The sequence below is a fragment of the Cynara cardunculus genome, assembly GCF_001531365.2.
Source record: "Cynara cardunculus var. scolymus isolate 2C chromosome LG 5, CcrdV1, whole genome shotgun sequence".
In the NCBI taxonomy this organism is placed as follows: domain Eukaryota; kingdom Viridiplantae; phylum Streptophyta; class Magnoliopsida; order Asterales; family Asteraceae; genus Cynara; species Cynara cardunculus.
The window spans coordinates 27,779,189-27,797,676 of NC_037532.1; the positions used below are offsets into that span (position 1 = coordinate 27,779,189).

The 18,488-nt window shown below is 35.1% G+C and overlaps 1 protein-coding gene across 4 annotated transcripts; it reads left to right on the forward strand.

Annotated features, from left to right (window-relative positions):
- Window positions 1-777: 777 nt before the first annotated feature.
- Window positions 778-18,239, forward strand: LOC112512252 (transcription factor IIIB 60 kDa subunit). Of its 4 annotated transcripts, none has more exons than XM_025118124.1 (19): window positions 778-960; window positions 2,909-2,992; window positions 3,158-3,239; window positions 3,338-3,410; window positions 4,045-4,118; window positions 4,237-4,313; window positions 5,450-5,506; window positions 5,596-5,708; window positions 7,384-7,466; window positions 7,570-7,656; window positions 7,903-7,983; window positions 10,474-10,779; window positions 11,613-11,673; window positions 11,769-11,887; window positions 15,106-15,186; window positions 15,294-15,419; window positions 16,185-16,274; window positions 16,865-16,918; window positions 17,796-18,234. In XM_025118124.1, exons 2-19 carry the CDS (start codon window positions 2,928-2,930, stop codon window positions 18,012-18,014), a joined length of 1,848 nt encoding a protein of 615 aa, XP_024973892.1. In that variant the 5' UTR covers window positions 778-960; window positions 2,909-2,927; the 3' UTR covers window positions 18,015-18,234. The 4 variants fall into 4 exon arrangements, with proteins under 4 accessions (XP_024973892.1, XP_024973893.1, XP_024973894.1 ...); XM_025118125.1 differs by having other exon boundaries at window positions 796-960; window positions 2,898-2,992; window positions 17,796-18,239; XM_025118126.1 differs by having other exon boundaries at window positions 796-960; window positions 2,920-2,992; window positions 17,796-18,239.
- The last annotated feature ends 249 nt before the right edge of the window (window positions 18,240-18,488 follow it).

The window sequence follows — 18,488 nt, forward strand, 5'->3', positions numbered from 1 at the left end:
TTTGGAATGAAAAAAAAGTGTATCACATCTATTTTATCAGCTTATCTGATGTGGTACTGCCATAAGCTAGTCCAAACATTTTTTATAAAACTCCGGTTTGCAACCACATAAGTTGATAAACACTTTTATAAAAAAACGTAAGTTGTTTTAAATAAGCAATCCCAAACATCCCTGAAATATGATGTTAGCACTCAATAATTACCCTAATTATATTTCAAATTTTGTATATTTAAAAATGAGATATTTATCATGTATTTGAGTATGTTTATTTGCAGTTAGTTACTCGAATTCAAACATAGAGCCTTAATAAGTTTTACTTCATGCACAATTTATTTGTAATAAAAAATGTATCAATAAACAATACTTCATACATAAAAAATAGTTTTTTAGAAGTTTTTGTCAAATGATTTATAATATAATATAGACATATCATAAGATGTTTTTGACGTTGAAACGGATTATAATGTTATGTAATTGATATGGTAGATAATATCAATTTAACAATAATTATTGATTGATTTTGTGTCTAGGAATATTAGAAAAACAATTTATATGAATTATTAATATTTTTTTAAATCAATGTTATTTTTAATAATAAAAATAATATATTAAATATTTTTTGTACTTATATTTTTCATATGTCACCCATGGTTTTTTAAAATTGTGAATTTAAGACCACTTTGATAAAATTTATAAAGAAATTGCTATGAAATCATGGAATATTTTAATTAATTTATGTATTTATTTATGGCAGCATTTTCCCTTTATTTTTGGTTCTTTGCGGCCTCAGACGCTCGCTGCTTCTGCTCTGCTCCGTTGAATCGGTGGTTTGTCGCTGGCCACTGCCTCGCTTTCTGGCCTTTGGCGGCTCCTCCGCAACTGAGTTATCGACATTCAATCTCTGTTCTTCCATCGATTCTTCTCTTCTATCCTCATTAACCCTATTATTCAGCGATCGTGGTAAGTTTTAACCCTTCATCTATTGTTTGATTACTTCTTAACTGTAGCGGTTCATCCAACTCTTTCCACTCTTTTTTCTGTTTCTGTTGGTAGTGTTTTGATGTTTGTGTCATGAATAGACCATTTTCTTTTTTCCTTTTATCACAATTGGAACTGAAAATTTGATGCTTCAGAGTTATCACAATTGGAACTGAAAATTTGATGCTTCAGGGTTCGCATTAAAAAAATGTAGACCCAAAGAACTGAAAAGGGAATCCAACATGCCAGTCCTTCCTGTCAATGTTCGCAAACGAATGCTATTTATAATTTTTTCAATAAGAATAGTTTAAATCCAACTTCTTGTTCAGGGAGAGTGATGGAATACCTACTGGTTTTTCATATACAAAAACCAAGTAATTGTACATTATACACAGTTACATGAATAAAATCCTGCAGTTATTGAAATATTGCCCATAAATTTTATTAGAGTGAAGGGTTTTCTATCACTTGGTGACTTGGAATTCTTTCTTTTTGAAATCAGTAGGATCTTATTTATATTTTAAACCACAGTAGCGAATTGAGCTCAGTTTGCTGTGTTCGGTTCAATCGTAGGTCATGGCTGTTTGGTTCTATCCTAGAAAAAAAGGGAACCTCTGAGAGGCAGTTTGGTCCGTGTATCTGCCTAGACCCAACCCAATCAAATAATATAACCCTTAACAGCAGTTGCACACGTTCATTGAAAACAACGTTCGAAGTGTTTTGCTTTCGGAAAACCAGAGCTCATCACTCGTCTTCAACCAATGCTGTTACAGCGGTCAAAATACCAAATCGTGGTCACTAATGTGATTTAAAATAGTGGTAAAGCGGTCCAAAAATAGCGGGTAATATAAATATTTAGAATTATATATATATATATATGTGTGTGTATATATATCATAAAGTATAAGTAACTTAGCATATTATGTGTAATTAATATAAAAAAGAAATTCACTAATAGATTAATAGTCCCAAAAAAGAACTTCACTAATACACTTGGAATGATAGTGGAAGGATTTAGGAAACGTGGTTGAATGCTCGATGATGTTGAAAAGCTAAAACTTATAATCGTTGACATGTAAAGATAAATAGATCGACTAAATGATTTGAATCATTGAAACAAGTCCAAGTCCAAAGTAAAAGGCCAAATCATTAAATAGGTCCAATATAAGCTGGTTAGACAACAAAAAGCCCAACCATAAATAGCGGTTATGCGGACTGTGTAAAAATGGCCATTTAGCGGTGATCACACCGCCATTTAGGACTGCAATTTAACCACCACAATTCCTTCCAGGACCGGGAACTACTATTGCACCGCTATTAACAACATAGTTGACTTCAACCTGAAAGCAACCCCTTTTTGCTCATCTCCTGCTTGGAAGCTCTGTTTTAGTAGTTACATTTAAGTTAGGAAGGTCCGAAGGTGACAGTTTCCTATTTCTTTGTGAAAGCAAAATGAAAGTTTTAATAATCTGAATTTTCAATTTAAACGGTGAGACTTTGTAAGGTAGTTGTTCAATATATGATGTGTTTTTCACTGGTAATATTCTTTTTACCTATCAATAAGACTATACGAAAGCTAGAAAACAATGTGTCACAAATAAGTAGGGTATGTATGTTTTGATTTGATTTCTTTTGGCATCAAGCCGATCGTCCCTAACTGTTACTTTTCTTTTTGAACCAAATTGAACCACATAATTTTTAAAAACCAAACCAATGAACTTATATGGTTTGGTTTATGGTTTAAATAAAGATTAAAATAAAGGTAACTAAAATAGTTTTTCAATTGTCTAATCCGGATGTAAAAGTTTTGTCAAATGGTTCCGAGAGGACAAATATCGTCGCTCTTATCGAATGGTTGAGGGATTAGTTATGTAATTCTTCTTATAATACTTTGGCTCTATGTACTGATGTTGTTTTAGCTTGGTCATAGATAATTCTCAGGCAAAGAGATGGTTTGGTGTCCTCATTGTGCAAAAAATAGCGAGACACATCGCGATTATACGACAGGCAGTGTGTAAGTATTTGACTATTTGTTTAGTAAGCTTTATCATTTTTTCCCTATCATTTGAATTAACAGCCTACAGATGACTTTTGTCACTAGGTTTGCGGCATAAATCCTCATTTTCTGTTCAAAAATTTAAATTCCTACTCAATTTATGTGTCGTTGTTTTACTTTCAGATGTTGCGTTGATTGTGGTAAAGTGGTATCTCAAGATATATACACTGAGGATGCCACTTTTGTTAAAGATTCAGCTGGAGGGGTAGGTTGTGGAACATCGTTTATTTGTTTTTTGTACAAATCTATAGATTGCATAGCATCTTTCTCTTATCAGTCTGTCTGTTTTTTATGTAAGAGCAGGCTCATCTTGCAGGCAACCTTGTAAGAATGGAAAATGCTTGTGCTGAGTCACATAGAAGAACCTTGGAGAAAGGTACATTGTGGTCGTGATTCTATATTACTTCATATTCCAACCCAAGTTTCAACAATGTTTGTTTAGAGATGTCACATGAAACGGTATCGCATTTCTTTTGTTAACTTTTTGAGTTAAAAATTCATCTTGATAGAATCTTAATATTTAATTGCAACTGTAACGTATTTTGGAGTGAAAAAAGTATAGATTTATATGAGAAATTGGCTCCATATTTTGTTTAAATGTTCTACACTGCAATAGATATTTGGAATGCTAAAGTGATTACCCTAAAGTAGGCTCCCTATGTCTAACGAAAGTAAAGACAAGTTCCATTTTAGGATGTCCCATGAAAATTGCGACATTCTTTTCTGACAATATTTCAAGCTAAATTTACTTATTTACCAATCGTTGTTATCACAAAGAATTGATATTATTGATTTGATTGATCGATACCATTGCTTTGCTACTAGATATGATAATTTAGGAAGGGCAGTCAATCAATATAGATTGATCCGAAATCTGATTCAAATCCAACATAGCACCTGAATAATCGACCCGTTTACCAAGCAGAGTTTCGCGAACCATTTATTTGTCCATTTGCCATCAATTCCACAAAAAGCTTATGAGTTTTTGTTCTATTTTTCTTATGTTGCAGGGAATGTAGTAATTTATGAGCTGATAGACAAATATGGGATCAGTAATGTGTCGCATGCTACAAAATATTATCAGGTTTGTGCTTTCTGTATATTTCAGACTTAAATCTGCAAAATAAAATATCAAAAAATAAATAAAATGCCTGGCATATGCTTATTGAGAATGGTAATTTTTTATTCTTTCATAATTATAGATAGCTGTTGAGCGTGGTTTTACAAAAGGACGTAGAACAGGCCAAGTTGCAGCTGCTTGCCTCTATGTTGCCTGCCGGTCAGTGTTTTGTGATCACAATATCATGTTCATAATTGTAAAAACATATTTAACCATTGTGTTTGTTAACATCTGCAATGTCACCATTTATTTTGGTATTTGTCTTAAAAAACCAACAAAAATGAAGTCTTGACATGTTTCTAATTTTGTATTCTGCCTTTTTATGCTTAAGAAGAATAGAAGATGCCTAACTTAATAAAACATGTTCCCTTCTTTGCACATAAAGAAAGAGGGCATGCATCATTTATTTCAAGAAGGTGCATTTATTTTTATTTTCTTATGTAAGTAGAATATTTTTGAGTTTTTACTAGTTATTGATAAAGAAAAGGTTCAAGCTGGTTTTTTTCCCTTTTTGATCCTAGGTTTTTCCCCAAATTTCAATTTGTTACAACAAACTAAATAGGAAAAGTATATAAAAGGAAGAGACAATTATTCTTCATCTTTACTTTGATCCAGTGATATCACCCCTTCTCCCAAAAAATAAACACATTTTGTGATTTCAAAATGGAAGAACTGTGTACTGATATTGAACATAGTGATTAAATTGCTCAAAAAAGTTAGAATCATCACGGTTTAATTGCAAAAAGGATCCATCTACAGCTGTGACAATCTGCTCTTTACCTTGCTATTTTTTGTTGTCAGTTATTGAAAATTCTAATTGAAGGTCATATGATATGATACCAAGTAAGTGTAAACTTCGAAACTTGGTTATAATGATTTTCTTTTGGGAAGAGCTTTAAATTATTTAATGATAATTCAAGTAATATTTCCTGTTTAAAGTTATGTATAATTTCACATTTTTCGGTTTTGTATACTGTATCCAATGGGTGTTTCACACAAAAGTTCTTTGCCCTGGGCTTGTAATACATCATGGCTGATGAAAAAGCATGCTTGTAGACGTGGCACTCTTTTCCATCTGAATCTATTACTACACATTTTGTTTGGCTGTGATGGTTTCACAATATATGCACTTTCCAATTGTGTGATATTGCTATTAAGCGTTGCCCATTATATCGATATTCTCCATAGAGCATTGACCATCCTTTTTTCTTCTTTTATGATAAATCCATCGACTGTCTTGCATGTGACTAGCTGATGAGGTTACTGATTGATTGATGGTTTATTATGTTATACAGGGAAAAAGAGAAACCTTTTCTGCTTATTGAATTTTCCAGTGAATTGGGTGTTAGTGTGTAAGGGCCCACTTTTCTTATTTATTAAATATCTGCCGGATTTTTCGTTATCATAGTAATCTGATGCGCTTTTAATTTATATTTTTCAGCTACGAGTTGGGCACTGTGTATTTACAGCTTTGCAAGTTGTTAAGCCTCCAGGATCATCCTTTTGTTCAAAAACCAGTTGATCCTAGCCTTTTTATGCATAGATATACAAGTGGTAAGAGTTGATTGTCATCTTTATCTCAAGAATCCTATGGAAATTGCTCGACTTTTATGCCATTAGCTAAAATAGTCATCTTTCTGTTACATTTTTCTGAAGAGGCTAGATGGTATTAACTTTTACCGATGTAGGTTGTTGAGAAGAATTTTATTCAACTTTCTGTTGGTGTGCTGCTGTTGTAGTGATTGTTACAATTGAGGGTGAAATCTCATTGCTGGTCCCTGTTGGTTACACTTGCCATTGTTGTTCTATTGTTTGTTTTGTGGTCCTTTTCTCTTAAAAGTATGGGGGGTAGTTTTTGAAAATGATATTGATTTTACTTTTACCGTTTTAACCTTTATGAACACCAAGCTTTTGAGGTTGACACCTATTTACCTCTTGTTGGCACCTTAGTCATCTGCAAACCACTCGCTTAATCTCTCACTTCTTTGTGACATAAATTAATGGTGTAAATAATAAGCAAAACTGAACCAAACCAAACCAAACCAAACCAAACCAAATCAAACCAAACAAACCCAATATATCCCATTCGGAGGTGGGGCCTAGAGGTGAGATGTACGCGGCCCTGATCTCTACTCCAAAGAGTAGCACAGATCTATGTCTGTGTCCATGAAGAGCCCTGGCCTGTGCAAAGCGTGTGAATAAAAAGGATAAAGTTTGCTAAAAAAATTGTGGAAAAAAGAGCATTCGAAATAGAAGAACTTGAAAACAGGAAAGACAGTGTTAAAATTTGAAAAACGAGTTAGATGTAAGCAACAATATTCAAACATCAAATGGAAGCAGGTACAAGGAAACAGAATGAATGCAGGAAGGACTACACACCTCTAGTTTAACGTAGGATTCAGGAGGTCTAACTGCCGGCTCACTAATCCTACCCCCATCCTCTACCACTCCAGTCCCCTTCCTGCCATCTGGCTAGCTATAGATTCCCACTCTTAGTCTGCTACATAATCTTGCATCTCCAAGTTCTTCCATGCGGTTTATATCCATTTTGATCCTTGAACATTTCCAATTTGTGGAATTGTTAACATGGTGCGAGGCGTAATATAGATGTGATTGTGGGTTTCATTTACATGATAGAGGAGAAACTGATATGAGACCTACAACATGGAGAATGGAGAAAGGAGGAAAATGACATAAAAAATGGGAAGTTTTCTCATGCCCAAACATAGTTGCAACATCTTCAGTACATTGTAGGATTTCATCTTGGTCCTACTTCATCTCAAAATACTTATGCAGTTTGTTCAGCTGCTTTCATTATTGACATGATTCCATTCACTAGACTTTGGCACTGTTGATTTTCATCTTACATGGAGAATCTAGTTGTTGGCTATTCATAATCTCACGTTGTTTTGCAATATCTTGTCATTCTTATCTATTTTGGGTGCTCAGATTTTTCGTCTGCTTCGTTGTACTTTTGCGGGAGCATTTGCGAATATCTCGTCTTTTTTAATCTTATTTTTGGATCTTTGATACTATTGCTTTCTTATCAATTGTGAATATATTATAAACCTACAAGAGTCACTAATCTATTTGTACTAAATTTGATTTTTGAAAGCCATCCATCAACCATCTGTTTCCAGCACAAGTATGCTTGTTGGAGCTTTTTGGCGAGTATCTGTATTTCTATGGTTGATCCTGTTTCTAATACCTGATTATTTTTGTGTTTTAGGATTAATCAAAGGGGATGGTAATAAGAAAGTTTTGAACACTGCATTGCACCTTGCAGTTAGCATGAAGAGAGACTGGATGCAGGTTTGATCTTTTTCCTAACATTTGATAATAGCTTATTTTCTGGGCTTATTCAATAACTTGTACATGTTTCATGATGGCAACTTATTTATGATTTTTATTACAGACTGGCAGAAAACCTAGTGGGATATGTGCTGCAGCTATATACGTTTCTTCTGTGTTGCATGGGTATAATTTTTCAAGAGCAGATGTTGTACGTATAACTTTTTTAAACTTTTTTCATGACAGCAACTTATTTATGATTGCAAGTTTTTTTTTGTAATGGGTATTTTTTTTGTGGCAAACATAGTTGCAATTTTCTTTAGCTACTTTTTGTTTCGTGGATTACGGGCGTTGGACAGATCCTTGTACATTGACTTTATATTTTCTTTACATGTAAAACTCAAACATCTCTTTAGCCTCATAATTCAAATTCTGAAATTTCCTTCTCTATTTTCAGGTTAAAGCTGTACACATATGTGAAGCAACATTGACAAAGCGATTGATTGAGTTTGAGAATACAAAAGCTGGGAGTTTGACGGTGAGTTTTATTACTACTTCTAAAGAAAATTCACACACACACACACATATCTGCAGAATTGGTTCATCTTGTGCATGTCATCATTCGTAGATCAGTTTCTTTTTTAAAGTCATTGATTATTCATAAAGTTCATTTGCTTCTGTTTCCTCATTATTCTTTGATTTTTGTCGATGTTTATATCATTCGTACTAGATTCTTGTTTTGCTTGATTCGCTTGGACCATATCTTTCCATGTTTCCTTCGGTCTCCACCGCTATCCTGTCTAGTTACCTTGATGGTAAATAAGGAAATTTCGTTCTTAAATTGCTCTCCATTTGTATTAGTTATCCTCTGATAATTTCTGATAGGATTCTCGTGTAGCTCTTTTGCTCAATTATCGATTTTGCTTCTTTAGCTTCTTTCATATGATCATCAAGATGCCTTTCAGGATTACCAATTATGACATTTGTTTGATCCCCCCTTAATAATTTGCCTATCAAGGGATTGGCTGGTCTTTAGTATATGTTAATTGACTTGGTTTATTTAAGGATAAGGGTACATGAGATGTGCTTAAAGGAAATCGACTATCATTCAAAATTGGGGATATGGTTTCCAGGTCTTTAGATGTGCTTAAAGGAAACTAGCATTTTGAAAAATTGGGAATTGGGTTACCAGGTCTATATGTATTTACAAATTATACATCATGATTAATTTAGATTAAGAACACATTTGAAACACATATTACATGAGAATCCTAAAACCAAATATTAAATGCAACATTTGACTTGGCTCATAGTGTGTTTGACTATTGGTCAAATATCTTAAATGCCACTAAATAAGGACAAAATTAGGGATATTTTGTTGGCCAAAATCAGTGTTACCGATATCTTGCAATGACTACTAGCATGGAAAAAAGTAACTTTATATAGAAAACATACCCAAAAAGGAAATGTTGCATTTATATTGGGAGACACAAAAAGGAATTTGTGCTTTTGTTTTAGGACATAGGGGGTAAGTCAAAGATGGAAACAATCAAGTAGGATTTTAACAAGTGCGCCTTCAATCTAAACAACCCGGAATAATAAAGTTTTGCACTCTTTCTCAGCATCTAAAGTTTTTGCACTTGATGCTGTAGTACACTTGTTGAAGACATTACTACCATTTCTCACTGTTATACCCAAATATTGCCATCTTTAAACTGTTCGTTTTGAATGAGATGAACGAGTCAACAGTTCTACAACAATTACAGGCTGGTCACCAAGGTATCACTCTTAAAGTGTGAAGGAGAACCACAAAGAGACAAAAAATAAGATATCTAGCTGGATTTGAACCAGCACCTCTGGGAGCAAAAGACGGGCCCAGTGAACTACAGAGTACAGGAGGAAAAATATGAAGGTGTATACCACAAATACAATAGTGTAATCATAACAAAAATACTTATCCCGTGATTGTTGTTGCAGCAGTCACAAATATTATTATCTTCGGAAATCAATTAGTAGTTAATAACAAATATTAACCATTGTTATGTGCATATTAATTGCATGTTAACGATATACCATTTTCAGAAATTGTATATACCACATGATATGTGTCAAGCAAAGAAAACAAGGAGAGAAAAGAGAGATAAAGCGGAAACATTGGAAAGGGGAAAGCAAGAGAAACAAGTTGAAGAAAGATCCATCTCATCTTACTCTCTTTCTCATCGACTTCACCTCTCGTATATTTTCTCTCTTAGACATAGTACTTCATAAAATGATATGTAAGTACGCTGAGTTGTTATTCGCAATTTGAGCCCTAATTTCCTCCCGATCACTTCTATTGAAAATCACCAACATGGCAACTCCCTTACCCACGTCACAATCCTGAATCCCCTTGTATTCATGGTTAAAAATTCAGGGTGCGGCCAAATCACTCCAATTTGCGAGTTCAACAAAGGGGAGTCACACCCCTCTTTCGTATGAAGAAATATATGAAATCACTCTATGTCTGTATATAATTTCTGCTCAAAATCTTGAATCTCTACTTGAATTCCTCAATAGGTGGTTAAAACTTGTTTTTAGTGAACTTGGAGAATTGTGACGATCTGGTTATATCACTTCGGAAAATTCTATGTTGATGATATATACGTCAAATCAATATTGATAAAATAACATGTCTTCGGTCCTTCCATGTGTGGACTATGCGTATAGACACTTCCCGACATCCTGTTTTAGTGTTTTCCATTTATAATGTCAATTGTGGATCCTGTTTGCTTTTTTGCCCTGGTCCCATGGATGTCACAACGTAAGCTAAAGTTTGCTCGACCATTCTAGTTGTTGCATCTATTTTTGGAGGTTGTTAATCTTGTTGAGTGCTGATATAAGAAGTTACACTCTAATGCTATAGTATATACTATGTACTTTAATAACTTATGTTGGTTCAAAGGATTTATAGCTTGCTGAGCTTTCTTTTCCTTGTAGTTTTCTTACTTCTTTTTGGTGATATTCTTATGTAATTTAAATTCTTGACTAGATTGAAGAGTTCACTGAGAACGCTTTGGAGTTTGAGAAGGAAATGCGGTCTTGCAAACAATCTGTCAAGGACGTAAAGATGCCTGGATTGACAGAAGTGGTCTGCCAGCACAAGAGCAATGCAGTTCAATCTGGTTTTGGCCTTTGCAGAAAATGTTATATGGATTTCTGTGGAGGACTTGATGGTTCTGAACCTCCATCATTTCAGCGTGCCGAAATGGAAAGATTAGCCAAGGAATCTGTGCAGATGTCTACAAAGTCAACACACGGCCTAGAGGCCCACCAAAAAACAAATGATATTGAAAATGTATGGAAAGCCATTAGGACACTTTGACTTCTGTTACACTCTTATTCATTCATTTCCTTTACAAAAATGTCTCAGTTTTATGGTGATGAAAGTATTTTAAGGGTATTCGCCACCCTCTGGAAAGCCCCCACCGCACCTCTCCACGGTCATCATGGGGAAGGTAAATCGTGCATGCATCCCAAATGACAGAGGGGTGGTGCCTGGGCACAAACCCGAAACCTCACATATATGGATTACATCCACACCTCACACTAGGACAGATCAACGAGGACTAATGAAAGTTCTTTATGAACCACCTTAACAGGCTATGGAAGTCTGGGTGATTAATGCATTCATGTGATATGGAGTAAGCAATATGACTCCATGTCAGGACTTCCCGCAGGGTGCCTTTGGTACACAGGATAGGATTGGACAAAAACTTGTTCCATGTTTGGCATGGCATTAGACTGGGACAAGACAAGACCTGAGCGGAACAAAAATGCTTTTCTTGTCCCACCAAAACAGGTGGAACAAAAATCATGAAGATCAAACAAGATCGGTAAATGACTAAACTGCCCTTTTCAAATTACAACCCTAAAACCTTCCAAAATTATTTCTACACTCTTGCCCGTCTAGTTCCGCGTACAAAACACACCCTTAGAGTCGATGAAATTTTGTGACTGGCTATCCTTGTATAATATTTATTATCACATAACTCTAATTTAAGGAGATTTGGTTCCTTATACCATATAACTGTTTAAAACCACTGTATATATTATATGTACTTTTTGAAGTATTGATTATGGTTACAATGCTTAGCGTGCAATGAGGTGTTAACTTATTCATATCTGTAGGGAACTCGGCGTAACATTCAACCCATAGAGAATCTGAAAGTAACAGAGGTCCAATGTACTTGTAAGTTGTATTCCTTTTCTTTTCTTTTTGTTTCAGTTGAGGTTCTCATGTTCTTACCTTATGTTGCTGTGTTTCTTTGACATAAACCTTATCAGCTTCTACCCCTGAAAAGCTCGACAAAATTAGTGACACTGTGGATACTTCCGAACGCTTAGAGGACGTCCCTGATACCATTGATGAAACAGACACCCTTTCTGATATTGATGATTCTGAGGTGCGTGAAACTATTGACCTTTAAATTCTCACATTCAATATCCTTATGGTGCAAGAGTACTTGTGAGATGTCTATTTTTGTTTTAATCTTTTCTCATATCTTCTTATTGGCCCTTGGGTGGAAGATGTTCTAGTATTGCTTTGAGAAGTTCCAATTGTGTAAGCAAGTTTTTGGTTGAGCAGTCTTCATGTGCATTATTTGGTAGGATTTACTCTCTTTAAAATTGAGGGTAATAACCAATACTAATCTACAAGCAAAAAGGAGCAAGAAGTTTTGTTCTTAAATATTGGCTTAACATGTCCTATGATGACGTATCTTAAGTTGAAACCTTGAATTGGAAGTTCTTGCTTACACATTAGATTGTAGGGTAGAGAATTCTAACATGTTACTAAGAAGTTGAACTAATATACTTCCATTGGCTTGAAAGAGGATTACATGTTTGACTTTAAAAAATGTCAAATGAGTTACTCTTTGACTTTGAAATTGACAAGTATTTTGGTTACTGATTGAAATTCGTAATTGTATAAAAACAAACCTTGTCATGAGTTTGGGTAGGCTAAAACCTGAACTGCTAGAACTTATAAGGAGGTGAAACAACTGTGGTGAACCACTGAGGGCCTTCATAACACGAATAACATTCTTCCATGCACTATTGACTACACTTCTAATACAATGGCCTAATTGGGTAGTTCATAATACACCTTGTTTTGTTGTATGGCTATGGGTATATGGTATGCCACTTTTTTCTCTTCCACTTGGAGCATTAACTTGGCTGCAACCCCTCTATTAGATTAAACAAATATATAATTCATGGAAAGTAAGCTGATTTTGGTATACTATTGGGTATGTGAGTGCTATAGCCGGTGACTGTGGTTCACTATGGCTCAGCTTTTATGAGCATTGGGAGGGTAGTCTTTGTGATAACTTTTTCTCTTGAATTTGCGAAAAGATTGTTTCTATGAGTCAACCCCTAACTTACTTTAGTATGTTTTGGTATTATCTATGTGTGTGTATATATAATATATAATATATATATATGTGCAATGAAGGTTTCCCTTTCATGTATTCAGAAATAAATAGCTTATGTTTTGGTACCATCTATGTATATAATATATATGTGCAATGAAGGTTTCCTTTTCATGTATTAAAAAATATATAGCTTTCTCATGGACCATGTTTGTCTTCTAGCTAGTGTTAGCGACAAATTTATCCTTGTTCAGCTTAGCATTTTCCTCCTATCAAGAGAGGCAATAGGAAAGACTTCTAAAATGACGACGCAACTATAGAAGACTTGTGTTGAACACATTTAGATGTCCCAGGAAGAGTGCAGCCCTTATGTTTGTGTATGTTTTAGTAGAAAATTACTCTTTCCCCACCGTCATTGTTATAAAGAATTGATGGTATTGAATTGATTCACAAGATCCACTTATTTTGCCTTTACATAAGGGTAGGCTGATTTTGGTATACTATCGGGTATGTCAAGGTGGAAGTACTATTTTTTGTGACTATAGTGCACCATGGTTCTGCGACTTCTATGAGCACTGGGATGGGAGGGTAGTCTTTTTTAGTAACTGCTCTATTCCGGTTTGCTATTAGATTGTTTTCATTAATTGACCCCTAACCGTCACGTCAGAAAGTAGCAACTCTTGTGTCACTGACCACCATAATCAGGACGTTTTGATACCGCCTATGTGTATATACTTGCAGTTTAAAGTCCCTCTTCATGTATTTAAAATAAGTAGCGTCCCCATGACCATGTTTGTATTCCGACTGTAGAGCACGTGTAAAACCATTCCTAATCGATGAGAGTTGCAGTACTTTCCTTTCTGGGATGTCTGAGGAAGAGTGCAACGGTTTTTATTTGGGAGGTTCTAATCTAAAACTACTCTATCCGAATTGTCATCATTACAAAGAATTGATGGTATATTGGTATTGATTTTGGTCACAAGTTCTGCATATTTTGTCATTAAGTGAAAGGTATCCAAGACATTTGGTATGCAATGGAAGCTGTAATTTTTATGGGAGGGACTATATTTTTCTTTCCTCTGTTCTCAAAGAATGCTAGCCAAAAGTATGAATGATGACAAAAAGAATTAAGACACAATATCACACATGTAGATGAAATTTCGTAGGTAAGTACCATTACACTGAAACCTATAATCTTCTTTTATTTGTTAAAAAATGGTAAACCATATTTGTTTGTACCGTAACTTCTCCATGCTCTTTTCTTAGTGAATTTGTTTGTGCTAGATCACACATGGCGATATTGAATTAGCTTCCCCTAGTCGGTGTCATCCTAACCTTTTCCTGCATTTAATCATTTCTCGTTCAATCCCTCATTGTTTGGCCACATAAACATCTCAAACATTGGCATATATAACTGTTCACAATCTCATCCGTGGATATGATATAATCGACAGAAGCACGTATGTGGTATATTATCTTATTTGTCTTTTATTAACTCATCCATTACTAGAATGCAAAGAAAATGAGTTAATGCTAACCTTAGGTGCTGGAAGTGTAACCCTATAATAATTGAGAAATCATGTGTCGTGCCATCACATGCTTTCATGTTCATTGGTGAAAGGGCCTACCTTCTGCCTTTATCTTTAAAGCCATCAGTAAAAACCTTCTGTTGGTATCTTAGTTATGTTTCCTTCTCCTCCTGATACTTGCTCTATTTACAAATCTTCTGTTGATATCATAAAGAAGTCATCAAGTTCCAGTGAAGTTCCTTCACTATTTTCTTCTTGTATAAATACTTTCATTTCATGTAAGTACTAAGGGACCGTTTACCAAACGCTTACCGCCTACCAGGTAAGCGCTTACTGGCAAGAGACATCACCCTCACTTACCTTATCGTGTAACATTCTTGGCTATCTAAATGGATTGTTGGTAAGCGTCTTAAACCCGGTGAGTGCTTACCAGGTAAGAGTGTTTTCCCTCACTGACCAGGTAAGACTCTCGGTCCTTGCTATGCCTCTTACCAGGTAGATTCTTGATTCTTTCCATGCTCAATCGGTAAGGTAAGCAATAACCAGTAATCGCCTACCCAGAAAGTGTTCAGTAAATCACCCCCTAAGTTTAGTTTCTCAAAATCGTAAGTAGACTTGTATGAGTATCTATCATTTTGAACAAAATCATATGTAGAATGGCAGTGGAGTATACTTTTGTCATAGTGGCCTTATATCAATATATATGCGTTCTCTGTGGTGTAGGTCAATTGCTACATTAACAGTGCGAAAGAAAGCCACTATAAGAAGATTTTATGGGAAGTACTGAACAAAGAATATGTGCAGGTAATTAACTAATTTAGTCTCTTCAATAGTTGAGAGGAATGAAATATTCAGGTTTTTGCCTGTTGCGTTAAGTAATTGTATTTTAAATAAGTAGTACGGTTTTCCAGGAGCAAGCTGCTAAGGAAGCTGCAGCAGCAGCTGCACGTAAGCTTTATACCGGGACTCCAGAGGAAATACGTGAAGCACAGGCAATGGCTGCAGCAGCAGCTAAACTTGTTGCAAGCAAAAAAGAGGTAGGTGTTTTTGTACTCATATACTAATTTCTTAAAGTTAGGAAAAGAGTATTTTCGTTTGCTTGTTTCATTGATTCTCTGTCTGCTACTTTTTAAGCCAATCGTAAGTTGTAAAAATTGGTTTCAGTGTGCACTGCCCACATGAATTGAGCACCATCACACCTTACTTGCTTTGTGAATTTGGGAATGTGGCATAATTGGATGAGGTGATGCATGCTTCATATTCAAAAGTGAAATGGAATAAATTGGTATACAGAAGTGGGTTTCTCCCATCAAATGGAGGATCCAGGACTTGGTTAAAATACCATTTATCGTCCTTTGAAAGAACATTGTGACACTTGTGTTTGATATCAAACATATCTTCTAAGGTATTTGGTTAAGTGGTATTACCAAGTTATTGCTCATGGATCACTTATCTACCTTGCTCGTATGTTTAAATGCACCATTTTTTTATATTATACTTTTTCTACTCAGTATGGAATTAAGTTTGCTTAACTGTTGACCCTAGAGCTTGTATCTCTTTTTGCAGGTTGAGATTTAAGTTTCTGTGCTTCACTTTTCACATAAAAAATGTTAAATCAAAATGTTGAGGAGTAGATATTCTGTTTGAACTTGAAATTCATAGTGCCTCTTATAAGTACCTCTTTGGACAACATGATATGACAATTTTGACACTCATTTATAGAACTTGTGCTAGAGGAGTTAATGCATGGTTAGTTAACATTTCTCGTGGTATTCACGCTTTAGTTTTTGTTGTGAAACCAGAATGATAAAAGAAAGCGAGCATTGGAGGCGAAGAATGCTAAGCCTGCTCAAACTGCAGCAGAAGCTGCTAGTCAACTGTTCACAAAGAAGGTTTGTCCGCAGAGTTTACTCTAGGATCCTTTATGGATATGCCTTTCTAACCTGCTTTCAAACTGTTCTCTCATTATGATTTTCAAAAGGGGTTTCCACCAAACTAGCCGTTTATGGCAAGAAAATTGAGAAAATAGCTATTTTTAAGGGTTTTCAAAATTAGCCATGAATTCCGTCAAAGTGAATCTGCCTATTGGCGAATTCCGCCAACCTGACATGTGGGCCCATCTTTGATTTCGCCAACTAACTGTGTGTTGATACGTGGATTTTGCGAGATGTCTTGGCCAAATTTCCCCAAAATTGGCTAACTTTTGAATTTTCAGGATACCTGACCTATTTGACTTTTCTGCTGATTCGCCCACCAACTAACAAAAAATGAATTGGCGGAATTCATGGCTATTCCTGTAAAATCCTAAAAAGTGGCTATTTTCTCAACTTTCAGTCTGGTGGAAACTTCTTTTTGAAAGCACATCTCTGTTAATTTCTGGCATGGAGAACTAAAAGGAAACTAAAGGTGTGTTTATGAAAACTGACCAAGAAAAACAATATTAATGATCCTTATTCTACTGTCTTTTTGGGTCTTCTTGCAGAAACTAAGTTCAAAGATTAACTATGATGTGTTGAACAATCTCTTTGATGACGAGGTAAGCAATTTGTTGTTTTCTTGATTTCTTATCTTGCTTAAATAAATCATTTATTTGTTTTCCTGTTTCCCTTTGCATGCATAATAGGTTAGCTATATTGGATTATAGTGCTACGAAAAATTGCAGAAATGGATTGAAAAGAATAAGAGATTCTTCGAAAACCTTTTCGAAACAAACCATAGGGAACGGATAATTCTTCACTATGTTCTTGGAGGCGGGTTCCATGTGGGGTCGGTTGGGGTTGCTGGTAATCAACTTTTTGCCCAAATTTAAACCCAAAAAAGGTGCAATGTTTTGATTTGGAAATCACTGCACACCATTGCTCCTGCATTCTCTACAAGTATATATTATCACCAAGTACCTTAACAAGGTTGCTATTGGTAGATTTTCTTGAAACGTATGTGAGATTTATTTTTATAAAGTAAATGAAAACCGCCTTAGAAATCACCCTTGCACGGTTTAGGCAAAGCGATGCTTGACGAATTTTTTCAAAAGAAAAGAGTAGAACGATTATTAAGTCTCTATCAAAGGCTTAAAACCAACAAACTATAAAGACACGATTCAATAGTTATTTGTTCCTTTGATCGTGTGACAAAACTAAAAGTCATTTAGGTCGATTAAATTAGATAAAGCATCAGCTATAGGTGCGTTACATAGAATGGTAGTAGCTAAAATTCATTGTGGTAGCAAATAAATGTTCTTCTGAGGGACCTCATAATGGGTACCGATGATTTATTTGTAATGATATCAATGGTCAAATGGGTAAATTTGACTTGAAAACTTTCTGGAAAATGAACTGTTATAATTTTCTGTGACGGGTAGGAATCTTTTTCGGTGAAAGCTTTTAGTTTCATATAAATTATTCATGTTGTTACAGCCGAGTCCGAAAAAGAACCGTATCGATGATAGCGACACCAAGGAAACGGAATCGGGCAAGAAACTCGATGAAACCAATGATGTGGGTGAAGAAGAGGATTTGGACTATGATGATGGTGAAACAGAAGGTCAGGAATGGAACTATGACGATGAACAGGGAATGAATGATTATAGGTATGATGATTATGATGGTGGGGATGCATATGATGATGAGTATTGATCACAAACATCTGTTTATTTTTCTTTGTTTTCTTCTTTAGTTACATGAATTGCCAATATAGCTTTGTCTTTTTGGTTCTTTTTAGCTCATAGTAATAGTATGGTCAACAACTAGTGAAGAGGAAGTTTTTAAGGTGTAGATTTCTTACTGAAATTGTCTTAATGAGATTCAGAATTTGGTATTGGTAGATGCTGAAATCATGGTAATGGTTTTATGGTTCTCTGATTTTCTCTTGTTTATGGGAAATGGTTTTTTTTATAGCTAGAATGGTTATGTCATCACGTTTTTAAGGGACTAATTACGAACAGATTCAACAAGCCCCAGTACAAACAAACACGGCTCCAGATTTCATTCGACATGAAAATGGAATGGTTGAAGTTAAATTCTCGAACAGAGAAACAAAGATAGAAATATTTTCAACCATCGGCATGATCCAACCATTAGAGTCATCAACATCACTACCAAAAGACCAAC

Coding starts and splice junctions, on each gene's coding strand:
- LOC112512252 (XM_025118124.1), top strand. CDS start 2,928: ATGGTTTGGTGTCCTCATTGTGCAAAAAATAGCGAGACACATCGCGAT. Junction 7,984..10,473: donor CAAAAGCTGGGAGTTTGACG/GTGAGTTTTATT, acceptor ATTCTTGACTAG/ATTGAAGAGTTCACTGAGAA. Junction 10,780..11,612: donor AAACAAATGATATTGAAAAT/GTATGGAAAGCC, acceptor TCATATCTGTAG/GGAACTCGGCGTAACATTCA.